General features: G+C 43.3%; 1 protein-coding gene across 2 annotated transcripts in view; it reads left to right on the top strand.

The window, feature by feature from the left end:
• The first annotated feature begins 1,198 nt into the window (after positions 1–1,198).
• The window catches only part of Etfa (electron transfer flavoprotein subunit alpha), a 64,439-nt gene continuing 53,986 nt past the window's right edge, over positions 1,199–11,651 (top strand). The window contains exons 1-2 of one of the 2 annotated variants that reach the window (XR_006074116.2): positions 1,199–1,362; positions 10,123–10,269. Coding sequence is in view for 1 of the 2 variants with exons in the window: in XM_042280975.2 (XP_042136909.1) it covers positions 1,324–1,362; positions 10,123–10,269 (186 nt within the window). In the remaining variant the exon portion in view is untranslated. The remainder of the gene's footprint in view (positions 1,363–10,122; positions 10,270–11,651) is intronic. The other variant, XM_042280975.2, reaches the window with a different exon arrangement.

The raw sequence follows: 11,651 nt of genomic DNA, 5'->3' as shown, positions 1-11,651 counted from the left end.
GTCATGGAGACAGGAAGGAGGTAGCTCATGTCTCAAAATATTTTTCTGACAAAAATATCTTTTTGTTTTTACTTAAAGTACTCTTTTCTTTCAATAGGACTCAGATTTGAGTCCGGTTGGGGGTTGTTGTTAAAAGGAGAAAGCGATCATGGTTCCTCAACGGGACAGCTTCACAGGGTGGGCACAGTCCCAGTCCTCCACATGGGTGGTCTTGTATACGATGGGTTCTAGCCTGGTTCACAAAACCAGGCAAGTGAGGAAAATAAAGATTTATTGCAGGGGGTGCCGGGGAAGACCTTAGTGAAGAAATACTACGTGAGCCAGCTCTTAAAGGTGAAATACACCCCTGTGAGGTAGGGCTTGAGTTTTGAGGGACATCTTGAGAAGTCCAGAGGGCAGAATGGTCGATCCAAAGAGCGAGAGAGAGTTTAACAGCCATGGGCATTGACGCCAGGGGTGAAAGCGGGGCTGCCCAAGGATAGAGGAGAGTGGGGAGATCAGGGTGGGCTTCAAGTTATACCCTCACTCGAACCTGGCCCGCTGGTGAGGCTCACCCCCAGCCTCGCCGCCTCCTTCTGCGGGCAGCACCCACAAGCCCGCACTGGGGTCTTCCCATCAGAGCCTTCCCAGTACCCACATTGCCCTCTAGAATCCGGCTCAGCTATCACCCACTCAACGGACCCTTCCCCGCTGGTAGCAACGGCTTATTTACCTATATCATTTATAATAGCTTTTTGTTTTGTTTTGCATGTTTTCCCAGAGTCCTGTAAGGTGCCCAGGGCAGGACACCTAATGCACGTTTTAAATTCTCCTCACCCGAGACTGTGTTTGGCACATTACAGGAGCAGAGCTGATAGTGTGAATAAATGGGCGAGGAAAAGAATGAATGGAGCGCGAACGCGGTGTGTGTGTGTGTGTGTGTGTGTGTGTGTGTCTTCTTCACGGATGGAAAGCTGCGGACAGCTGGCCAGTTCGTGCAGACAACGTCACCACGGCAGGTCGGAGACAGTCGGACACCGGACGCTGCTAACACCCGGCGGCGGGGGCGCCGGGCTGCACAGCCCGCGAGCGTCCGTCTCCGCCGCGCACACCCTTACCTTTGCCCTACTCCCAAGCCCCGCCCCCAACTTTCCGCTTTCCTCATTGGCTGCGCGGCCGCCCAATGAGCCAGCGGGAAGCGCGAGCCCGCATTCCCGGCCTGGGCTGTCCGCTCTCGTTCTCGCGAGCGTTCGGGTCTCTGACGGCGGCGGCGGTGGCGGCTGCTCCCGCGCGCTCCGGTTCGCTGAGGCCGAGGGTCCAGCTGGGCTGACTAGAGCAGAGACCATGTTCCGTGCGGCGGCGCCTGGGCAGCTCCGGCGGGCGGTGAGTCCCGACGGGAAGGGCCGAGCAGGTGACCTCCGAGCCGCAGCCTGCTGACCCTCTGTCCGGCGAAGGTCACGGGCTCCCCTCAGCCCGGTTAGATTGACAGGCCGTGAGGTGCCTGAGACTCAGGTCAAAGTCCTGCCGCCTCCGCCCTTGACCTCTTCCGGGTCGCCCTCCCTCCCCCGACTCCCAGGACCCTGGCTCCCGAGCAGCACTGAGGGGCTGCCGGGTTCTCGGCGCCTGGAGGGGAGAGCTGCGTCCCCAGGGGGCCAGATGCTGCCGCGGAGCCTCTCCGGGAAGAGTTCGAAACCCCGAACGCCCACTGTCAAGGGCAGGGGCGGAGGCGGCGGCGCCCATGCCCAGGCGTGCTCTGCTGCTTGGCTGGTGGGCAGGGGCTGCAGAGTGCCAGCCCGGGATCCAGTCTTGAGAGCCTGCGGACTGATAGCTCAGTAGCCAGGGAACAGTTGGTAGTGACCAATTTTCAGGTTTTGTGTCGTCGTCCCCACCCCACCCCCGTGGTGACAAAGTTCAGCATTTGTCTGTTTTCCTAGGGCTTACAGAGAAAAACCATTTTTTGTCCGATTGCTGTGAGGGCACAGCCGATGGAGGCAGACCAATTCCAAGTCAGTAACTTAAGGAGCTTTGTAGATTTTCTAGTTTACAATTTAGGTTGCTAGAGAAACGAGATCGTTAGAAATTATCCAGACGCCTCGCAACTTTTCTGCCCAGTTATTTATTTTATTTTGGTGCCTTTCCCCTCAATCACCACTGGGATTTTTCTCTCTGGAACACAACTTGGGGGCATTTTTGGGAGTTTTGAAGACTTTTTTTTTGTGCCCCTGTCTTGTTCCATAAAACGTTGCAGCTTCCTGTAAAAAATTAAAACACATCCTTTAGGTTCCTAGTTCGTCTTCTCCTCCGAGATTTTTTAACCCCCTTTCCTTATGAGAGCCAATAAATAAGTGAAAACCATGTTTCGGGAGGAAATGACGAGCCCCAGAACCTGACTCGAAGACTATGCAGTACTTAGAAGGCAATTGTGTGCATAGGTTTTATGCCCAGCATAATTGTGGTAAGGAGAATTTAGGATTTGGTAGTTTTGTAGAGTTAGTAGGGGGGAAAATCCACGTAGCCAGTGTTCATACATAGGCAGTATTGCCAAACCTTTGTTGTGATTTGCCAAGAATTGTGACCTTGGCTTATTTTTAAAATTAGAAGTCAAGCTTAGTAGATAGTGTCTCTGAGGTCATTAAGAATAGTTTGAAGATTTGAATTGCAAGCACAAAACAAATGGTGGGAACACACTCAAATGGACACACAAAACACATAATTAGCTCTTTACATTTTAAAATAATTTTAAGTTTACAGAAAAGCAGCCGGAATAGTGGGGGGAAAAAAAGAAAGAAAAAAAAAATCACAACTTCCTTGAATTTCAACAACTCTTAACAGTTGACCAGTTTGTTTTACCTCTCACTGTACATAACACATTGTTTAGACATAGCCTTTACTTCTAAATGGTTCCTAGGTATTTTACAAGAATGAGGCTAAGGAATTCACTCTGTAGTAGACCCCATGTCTTCTGTTAGAGTCAAGGTATGACAAAACCAGGCAGATAGATCACCAAGGAGGGTCACTTCCTAATGAGAGTGTCACTGGCACAATCATGAAGTTTAACAGTGTTACATAGTACCACTTTCTTACCAGTCACATGGAAGTTGCCAGTTGTCTTCCTGTCCTTTAAGGCACCCCTCCCCTCACTAAGGTACCCAGTGCCTCTGTCAGAAAAGTTCCTCAGCTTTTCAGCTTGGCCTTTATGACATTGACATTTGTGTGGAGCACAGGCCTTCTATTTTGTAGACTTACCCACTTTAGCTGTGTCTGACATTTCCCTCATGACCATCTCCTGCATTCTTGGCAGGGTTATCATGTGATTTGTGCTCTCTGTACATTGTATTGTGAGGCAAACAACACTAGTCTGTCCCATTAGTGAAGATCTTTAACCTTACTGAGGTGATAAGTAGTTTGCCAGCTTTTCCCAATGTCCTCAGTAATTTTTAACTGATTACAAAGATGGAAACTATATAAAGCTCTTGGTTTTTTTTTCACTTTCACCTATTTTTAGCACTTGATTTTTAATTGAGAAATAATACTTGATACAAAATGGTGATTTTTCTAATCCATGATTCCTTAATTTATTACTATGCTAAGGAAGAACCTTCCCTTCTTGGGTATTTATATATGTATAGACCCAGGGATCCTTATTTAATAGGTTATAATTCTTATCACCCTTATTTTGATGTTTGATTCTTTCCATATTTATAAAGTGGGGATCAATTTAATCTGGTTATTATTTATATACATTTATGATACTATAAAACCAGAATAGTTTATCTGAAATCTTTGCTTTTTTTTTTGTATGTTTGTGTATGTGATCTGTGTGTGTGTGTGTGTGTGTGTGTGTGTGTGTGTAGTGTGCAGGAATTGAGTGTGTGTGTGTGTGTGTGTGTGTGTGGTGTACAGGAGTTGAGTAGCCTAGCTATCGAGGTTGCCCTGACGTCTGGGATTACAGGCAGCCAATATATCTGCCTTTTCTTTTTTTTTTTAAACATGGGGTCTGGGGATTCAAACTCTGTTCCTCACACTTGCTCAGCAAGTATTTTATCCACTGAGCACTCTCCAGCTCCTACTCTTTAAAAAAGCAAACAAAAACAAAACCTCTAGCTAACTATGATTTCTTTGAAAAAAATCTAAATACATATTATTACTAATGACAGATGAATTGAAGCCATTTCAGTTTTGGCCAATTAATGTCACTAAGCAGTGTCCTTAAAGTCATCTGTTAACAAAGATGGTTTTTTTTTTTTTTTTTTTTTTGGTTTTTCGAGACAGGGTTTCTCTGCGTAGCTTTGCGCCTTTCCTGGAGCTCACTTGGTAGCCCAGGCTGGCCTCGAACTCACAGAGATCCGCCTGGCTCTGCCTCCCAAGTGCTGGGATTAAAGGCGTGCGCCACCACCGCCCGGCAGGGGAGATACCATGATCACAAAGATGTTTTTGTTTATTTTGTCTTTTTGAGGTAAGGTCTTGTCTAGATTAGGCTGGCCTGAAACTTATGGTAATCCTCCTGTCTCTGCCTATCATATATTGGTGTTCTAGTCACTATGTTATGGCACCCATCAGTGAAGGTAATTTTGTATATAGAGCTGTAGTTATAGAGCTAGAGAGCACACTCAGAGGAAAATAGTCAAGGATTTGTAGTTAGTTTATGTTCTTGCTGAATTATTAGTATGAATTATTGTTATTTATTGTACAGCCCAGCCACAGTTTCCTCTTCCTCCTCTCCTCCCAGCCCCTCCCCCCACTCCTCTCTCTGCCCACCCCCCAATCCATTCCTCCTCCATTTCTGTTCAGGAAAAGGCAAGTCTCCCATGGATATCAACAAAACATGGCATGTCGAGTTGCAGTAAGATTAAGCATTTCCCCATGTATTAAGGCTGGGCAAGGTGACCCAGTATGAGGAATAGGGTCCCAAAAGCCAGTACAAGTCAGAAACAGCCCCTGCTCCCACTCTTAAGAGTCTCACTAGAGGACCGAGCTTCACAGCTATATCCTATATGCAGAGGGCTTAGGTCCGTCCCATACAGGCTCCCTGGTTGTCAGTTCAGTCTCTGTGACCCCCTATGAGCCCAGGTGAGTTGATTCTGTGGGTTTTCTTGTGGTGTCCTTGACCCCCTCTGACTCCTACAGTCCTTCCTTCCCCTCTTCTACAGGATTCCCTGAGCTCTGCCTAGTGTTTGGCTGTGGGTCTGCATCTGTTTCCATCAGTTGCTGAATGAAGTCTCTCTGATGACAGCTGGACCAGGCACCAACCTATGAGTACAGCAGAATATTGTTAGGCATCATCACATTGACTTGTTTTTCCTCCAGTCGTGTTTGGTTCTATCCTAGGCCTCTGGGTCATCCAGCCTGTGGGTTCTGGTGCTCCAGGCAGTGTCAAGGGTGGCTTACTCTCCTGTCATAGGTGTTAGGCTAGACCTGTCATTGGTTGGCCACTCTGTCAATCTCTAGGCCACCCTTACTCCAGCACATCCCATGGGCAGGACAGACTATATGTAGGGTGAAGGTTATGTGGCTGGCTTGGTGTCCCACTTCTTCCACTTGAAGTCTTGCCTGGTCACAGGAGATGGCCAGTTCAGGCTACATATCCACTATTGCTAGGTGTCTTAGCTGGGATCATCCTTGTCAATTCCTGGGAGATTCCCTTGCGCCAGGTTTTTACCTGACCCTGAGATGCTCCTCCTTTCCAGTAGTCTCTTTCAGTTTATTTTATTAATTTGTTTTTAAAATTTTTTGTTGATTAGTAAGATCCAAAAGAAGTTATATATAGTAAATGAAGCAACACTTTCAGGTCATTTGCATGTTCTTGATCCTTGGCAGACAGGAAGGAGTTTCTGTCATGATTGAGAAGCTGTGAACTATTAAGGACAGGACATTTTTCAGAGCCCATTGTCCAACATTGATGAATGATACTGAACTTTGTGTTTCACATGCAAATTTAAATTTCGTTTAAAAGAAGAGAGCCAATTTTGTGTAATTCTGAAACAAAATTTATTGCATAAAGTGATTTCATTAAAATTATGCTGCCTGCCAATGTGTCTACTAAGAGTCTTGTCTGTTTTTAAAGTGAAGTAAATTGACTGTTTTTAATATTATAATCAATGTCATATGACATTTCTAGTCATGGTTAAAAGCTACTATGTTTTATTACTACAGAGGTTAAAGTAGTTTAAGGACAGAAATGTAATATACATTTTATTATGACAAAATATGTTAAAATGGGGATAGGAGACTTTAATTATATATTATTTAATCCCCTTAAATGGTATTTGGCAAGATTTTATAGCTTATTCCTGCTATTTTCTTGTTTTCTGTTTGTTCTTTTAGTTTAAAAAGCAAAACCAAAACAGAGTCTCACTCTCTTCTCTCACCCCTCCATATCTGTCCCCTATGTCCTCATCCCATGTACTTTGTTAAAGTATTAGGAGAGAAGTAGGTTAACAGGGCTCTTGCTACTTTAGGATGTGAGTAGTTGTGTTGGGGTAGTAAAGTCTGTAATTGAACATCTGCTAGTTTGTGCTAGACCATGCAGTTGCAGTAATGAGAATGCAAAGAACTGAGAAACAAAATCAGGGTCAGTGATGAGGTTGAATAATAGAAGGACTGAAATGTGTGCATTGGACTAATCAAGAGTGTTCATGACTGAAGATGGGTTCCGTGCTGTGGTAGCGATGAAAATCAGCTTGCTGTGAGTGAGGAGAAAAAGAGGAGAGATAGTAGGGGTACCTGGATGTTTTTATGTTTGGCTCTCTAAGGGTATAGGGAAGGTGATGACCTCTTTAAACCCTGCACTCAAGAAGCATGTTGCTTGTTAAAAGACCCGTCAGCTTTCTGTAGTCTGGATAAATTCCCAAGAAGCATGGTGGGTTATCTATGTCAATGACTTAGCAAGTTATGTACTGCCTGGGCATCCTTACATGTACTTTGATGCTCCTGATGACCAATTGGATTGTCAACTTGATTGGATTAGGGAGCCCAGTGTGGTAACACAAATCTTTAATCCCAGCATTCAGGAAGCAGAACACAGATCTCAAGAGTTGGAGTTCAACCTTCTCTACATACTGAATTCTATGCCATTGGGGCTCATATGAGACCCTTAAAAACAAACAAAAAACCCACTTAGGATAGGGCATTAACAAGGCATCTTTGGGAGCTGTTTAACTGAGGAGGGAGACAGCTATGAAAGCTGTGGGCTGAGGTTCTAAGTGGAATATACAGGGAAAAGGAGAAGACCACAGCACCAGCATTCATTTTTCTCTTCTGCTCCAGTAAGGTGTCCCAGCAGCAGCCATGACGTTAAGCCACAGAGCCAGAGCAAATCCTTCTTTCCTTAGGTTACTTCTTACCAGGTCACTGTGTGAGAATAGTAACTAATAGTGATTAACCCACAGATGATCCAGGAACTGTTGCTTTTCAGGTTTTAGATACTTTGGGAAACCTTTTTATTTAGTCTCAGCATTCATTGAGGCCACCTGTGTGCCAGGCACAAAAGTAGATGCAGAATTCATAGTGGAAAGCAAGATGGGCCTAGTCCCTGCCAGTTTGGTGCAAGTAGTCTGGAGAAGATACATGCTAATCACATTACGTGGGATCAGTGTAGGAAGAGTCAATGGGTATTTGGGGAGCATAAAATCCTTTGGTGGCTGGAGAAAGTCTGAAAAGGGTATTGCAAAGTCTTAGTAAACTGAAGTTTACTAAGTTTATTATACAATAATAAAAATGATGATTTTTTTTCTCTAATCTTTTATATTTTATTACTTGTGGTACTGGAGATATCAGGCAACTGTTCTACCACTGAACTTTATACCTACCCTCTTTTTACTTTTTATTTTGAGACAGGTTCTCACTTTGTAGATCAGGCTAGCCTTGAATTTGTGATCTTCCTATTTTAGATTCCTTAGGAGCTGAGATTCCAGGGCTGTACCACCCAGCTAAGATTCTTCGTAGATTAAAAATGTAGGCCATAGAGATGGCTCAGTGGGTAGAAGTGCTTGCCTCCGCTTGCCTTCAAGCCTGACAGTCTGAGTTTGATGGGTCCCTGGACCTACATGGTGGAGAGAACTAAACCCCTTAGGTTATACTCTGACCTCCACATGCTCACTGTGATATGTGTGTGTGCATGCACACACAAAGTAAATACTTTTTTTTTTTTAAAGAAGTGCTGAAGAGATGCCTCAGTGGTTAAGAGCACTGGAGTCCCAGCACCTACATGGTGGCTCACAGCCATCCATAACTCCAGTTCCAGGGGATCTGATAGATTTTTCTGAGCTCTATGGGTTTCAGGCATTGCACATACATACATGCAGACAAAACATTTATACACATAAAATAAATATATCTAAAAATAAAATGTTCTTTTTAAATTTTTTTTTAGTTTTGTTTGTTTTAAATCAATCACCTTACCATTGTTTTGATTCTGTTCATGTCGTGTGTTAACATGTTTTTATTTTTAATATGATGTTTCTGGAGCTGAAGTATAACCAAAATATCTGTCACATTAATTTGATTATTTAAAACCATTTTAAAAAAACATGGGGAGCTGGGTGTGGTGGCACATGCCTTTGAATCTCAGCATTTGGAAGGCGGGCAGATCTCTTGTGAATTTGAGGCTAGCCTAGTCTACATAGTGAGTTCCAGAACAGCCAGAGCTACATAAAAGAAACCCTCAAATAAATAAACAAATAATAAATGAAACATAGAGTAATGTGGAACACACCAATGAGGTCCTGGGACTTAGGGAGAAATCCTAGAATACCAGGACACAGTCTAAAAAGGAGAATCTACAGCCCCTTTCTTTAATTCCCAGATCTCAGGGCCCCTACTGGTGTTAGGGCTCCCCTGCATTTTGTTGCGTATCTTGGCAATAGTGCAGTTCAGTTTAACCCATTGTCCAGTCCCACTCCTTAATTTCAGGGAGTTGTGGTTCTCTAGACTACTCCTCAATAAACTTCCTGCCAGACCCACATAAGGAAGATACAGTGTTAGGTGGGAGCAGACATTTAAACTGTGTACCTTGTTTAGCTATGCTTGTTATTGGAAAATTCAGGAAAATAGTAATTCTAGTTATTTTCTGGGGCTCAGATGAATAGTGCTGGGGAATGACTGACTTAGGCTTGAAGTGGTTCTTTAGAGGTCAATTTGTAGAGTAAAATTGTAAAAAGGATGTTTTCTAATATTTATTAACAAACGTGTGCGTGCATGCGAGTGTGATGTGAGTATGGGGAACATGTCTGCCATGGCATGCATATAGTGGCCAGAGGATGACTTTGTGGAGTTGGTTCTATCTTTCCACCTTTATGTGGGTTCTAAGGATCAAACTTAGGTTGCCAGGCTGTGCAGCAAGCACCATCTCACTGCCCCCACCCCAGAAGAGGTGTGCATGGAGGTCAGAGGACAACTGTGGAGTTGGGTTCCCCTTTTAGCTTTTTTTTGGGGGGGGGGTTCCGAGACAGGGTTTCTCTGTGTAGCTTTGTGCTTTTTCCTGTAACTCACTCTGTATCCCAGGCTGGCCTCGAACTCACAGAGATCTGCCTGGCTCTGCCTCCCGAGTGCTGGGATTAAAGGCATGCGCCACCACTGCCCGACTCTAACTAACTGTCTTAAGGTTTCTTTTGCTGCAAGGAAACACCATGACCAAAAAGCAAGTTGGGAAGGAAAGGGTTTATTTTGCTTACACTGCTATGTTGTTGCTCATCATCAAAGGAAGGACAGGAACTCAAACAACACAGAAATCTGGAGATAGGAGCTGATGCAGAGGCCATGGAGGAGTGCTGCTTACAGGCTTGTTCAGCCTGCTTTCTTGTAGAACTCAGGACTACCAGCCTAGGGATAGAACCATCAATAACTAATTAAGAAAATACTTTACAGCCAGATCTTATGGAGGTATTTTCTCAATTAAGGTTCCTTCCTTTCAGATAATTGTAGTTTGTGTGTCAAGTTGACATAGCCAGCACAGAAACAAACTTCCATTTTGGTTTTTGTTAGGTAAGGGTATTGATATTGTAAAGGTAGACACAGATTAATTTATGCTATCGAGGAAGTACTTTATTAGTACACTTAACAAAACTGAACATTGCATACCAAAATATTTTCGTTAAAGCCCACATGCACTTTCGATACAATAATGTTCCTCTCCTTTTCTTTTAGGCCTCATTGCTCCGATTTCAGAGTACTTTGGTAATAGCTGAGCATGCAAATGATTCTCTAGCACCCATTACTCTAAATACCATCACTGCAGCTGGACGTCTTGGAGGTGAAGTGTCCTGCTTAGTAGCTGGAACCAAATGTGACAAGGTGAGAGATTTTTAAGGTCAGCCATAGCAAATATAATCTCCATCAAGAGACAGCAAAAGATGGCAATAGAGAATTATGCTGAGGACCATAACCCAAACTGGGCTCTAATCCTCATTAAATGGCCAATGTCACAACCATTACTTGTGTAGAAAAAGAACCAAAAGGTTTTCTCACAAAGCATTTTATCTTTCAAAATGAGGTGGAATGCTTGATTTAGTTCTGCTGGCACCATCTTGTGCCATCAGGTACCAAGTAGAATGGTAGTATCTGAGTCCCCTTAGAGGTTAATAGCTGATCCCTTTTGTACTGATGAATATACTTGTTAATTGCTTCTAATTCCTGAAAGTGGTAAATCTAGGCAAAGTATCAGAGGTGCTAATTAATTGGTAGAAGAATTCAAACCTAAGTCCCATTCTTCCCAAATTACAGCTGACAGAAAATGTTGGTTTTGTTGTGGTTGTTAAGTAACAGCTTTGGAAACTAACCCTTGGGAAAGTTTATTCTCTAATAGGTTTGCAGGGTCTGTGCCCTTGGCCTTGGGCTGCTTTGTAGACAAGTGCCTGTTAAGACTCAAAAAGCTTTAGCTGCCAGTTCTCCTCCACCATGTTAGAGTTGCCACGGGTGTGACTGGGGCTTGGCCCTCACGGAGGAGTAAGTGTAGAGAAAGAATGTTTCTTTTTAGCAGAGTATATATTTTACTAAATAATGCAGGTTCAGAATGCTAATGCCACTTCTAATTCCTTGTATTTAAAAGATTATATTCAGCAGGTTTCAGGCTATATGGATTTCTTTATCACATTCCTCTTGATGATTATTGAATCTTTTTTTCTTCTCTCTCTTTTTTTCTTTTGGTTTTTCAAGACAGGGTTTCTCTGTGTAGCCCTGGCTGTCCTGGAACTTGCTCTGCAGACCACACTGGTCTCAAACTCAGAGATCTGCCTGCCTCTGCCTCCCAAGTCCTGGGTTTAAAGGTGTGTTCCACCACCTCCCAGCTGCTTATTGAATCTTACACAGTTTCTGTTCACCACAATGTCCGATGATAGGTTTCAGATATAAACAGATGTTAGATTTATATGTTTTGCTGTGGTTGTAACTAGTTATTTTAAAATATTTAATCATTTGCAGTCTTATATATGTCATGTTCTTATTTTTAAGAAAAGTGTCTGCTAATAATGTAGATAGATTTTAGTTTTATATTGTTTTCTTTAGCTATTTATTAATCATAAACAGAGGGTGATTATTCTGTGTAGTACTGAAGTTTTGACAGTATAAAATTGTTTCAGTGGGAAATTTTGTTCTGTTTCATATACAAGCTGCTGTGTAGCAACTTTAGAATTAAGTGTGTTTCTTAATTGGAAATTTTCTTGAAACTGGAGATGCTA

This window comes from Peromyscus maniculatus, chromosome 7, assembly GCF_049852395.1.
Source record: "Peromyscus maniculatus bairdii isolate BWxNUB_F1_BW_parent chromosome 7, HU_Pman_BW_mat_3.1, whole genome shotgun sequence".
Taxonomy (NCBI): Eukaryota; Metazoa; Chordata; class Mammalia; order Rodentia; family Cricetidae; genus Peromyscus; species Peromyscus maniculatus.
Note: the sequence above shows the minus strand (reverse complement) of the source record. Positions and strands in the feature narration are given on the sequence as shown.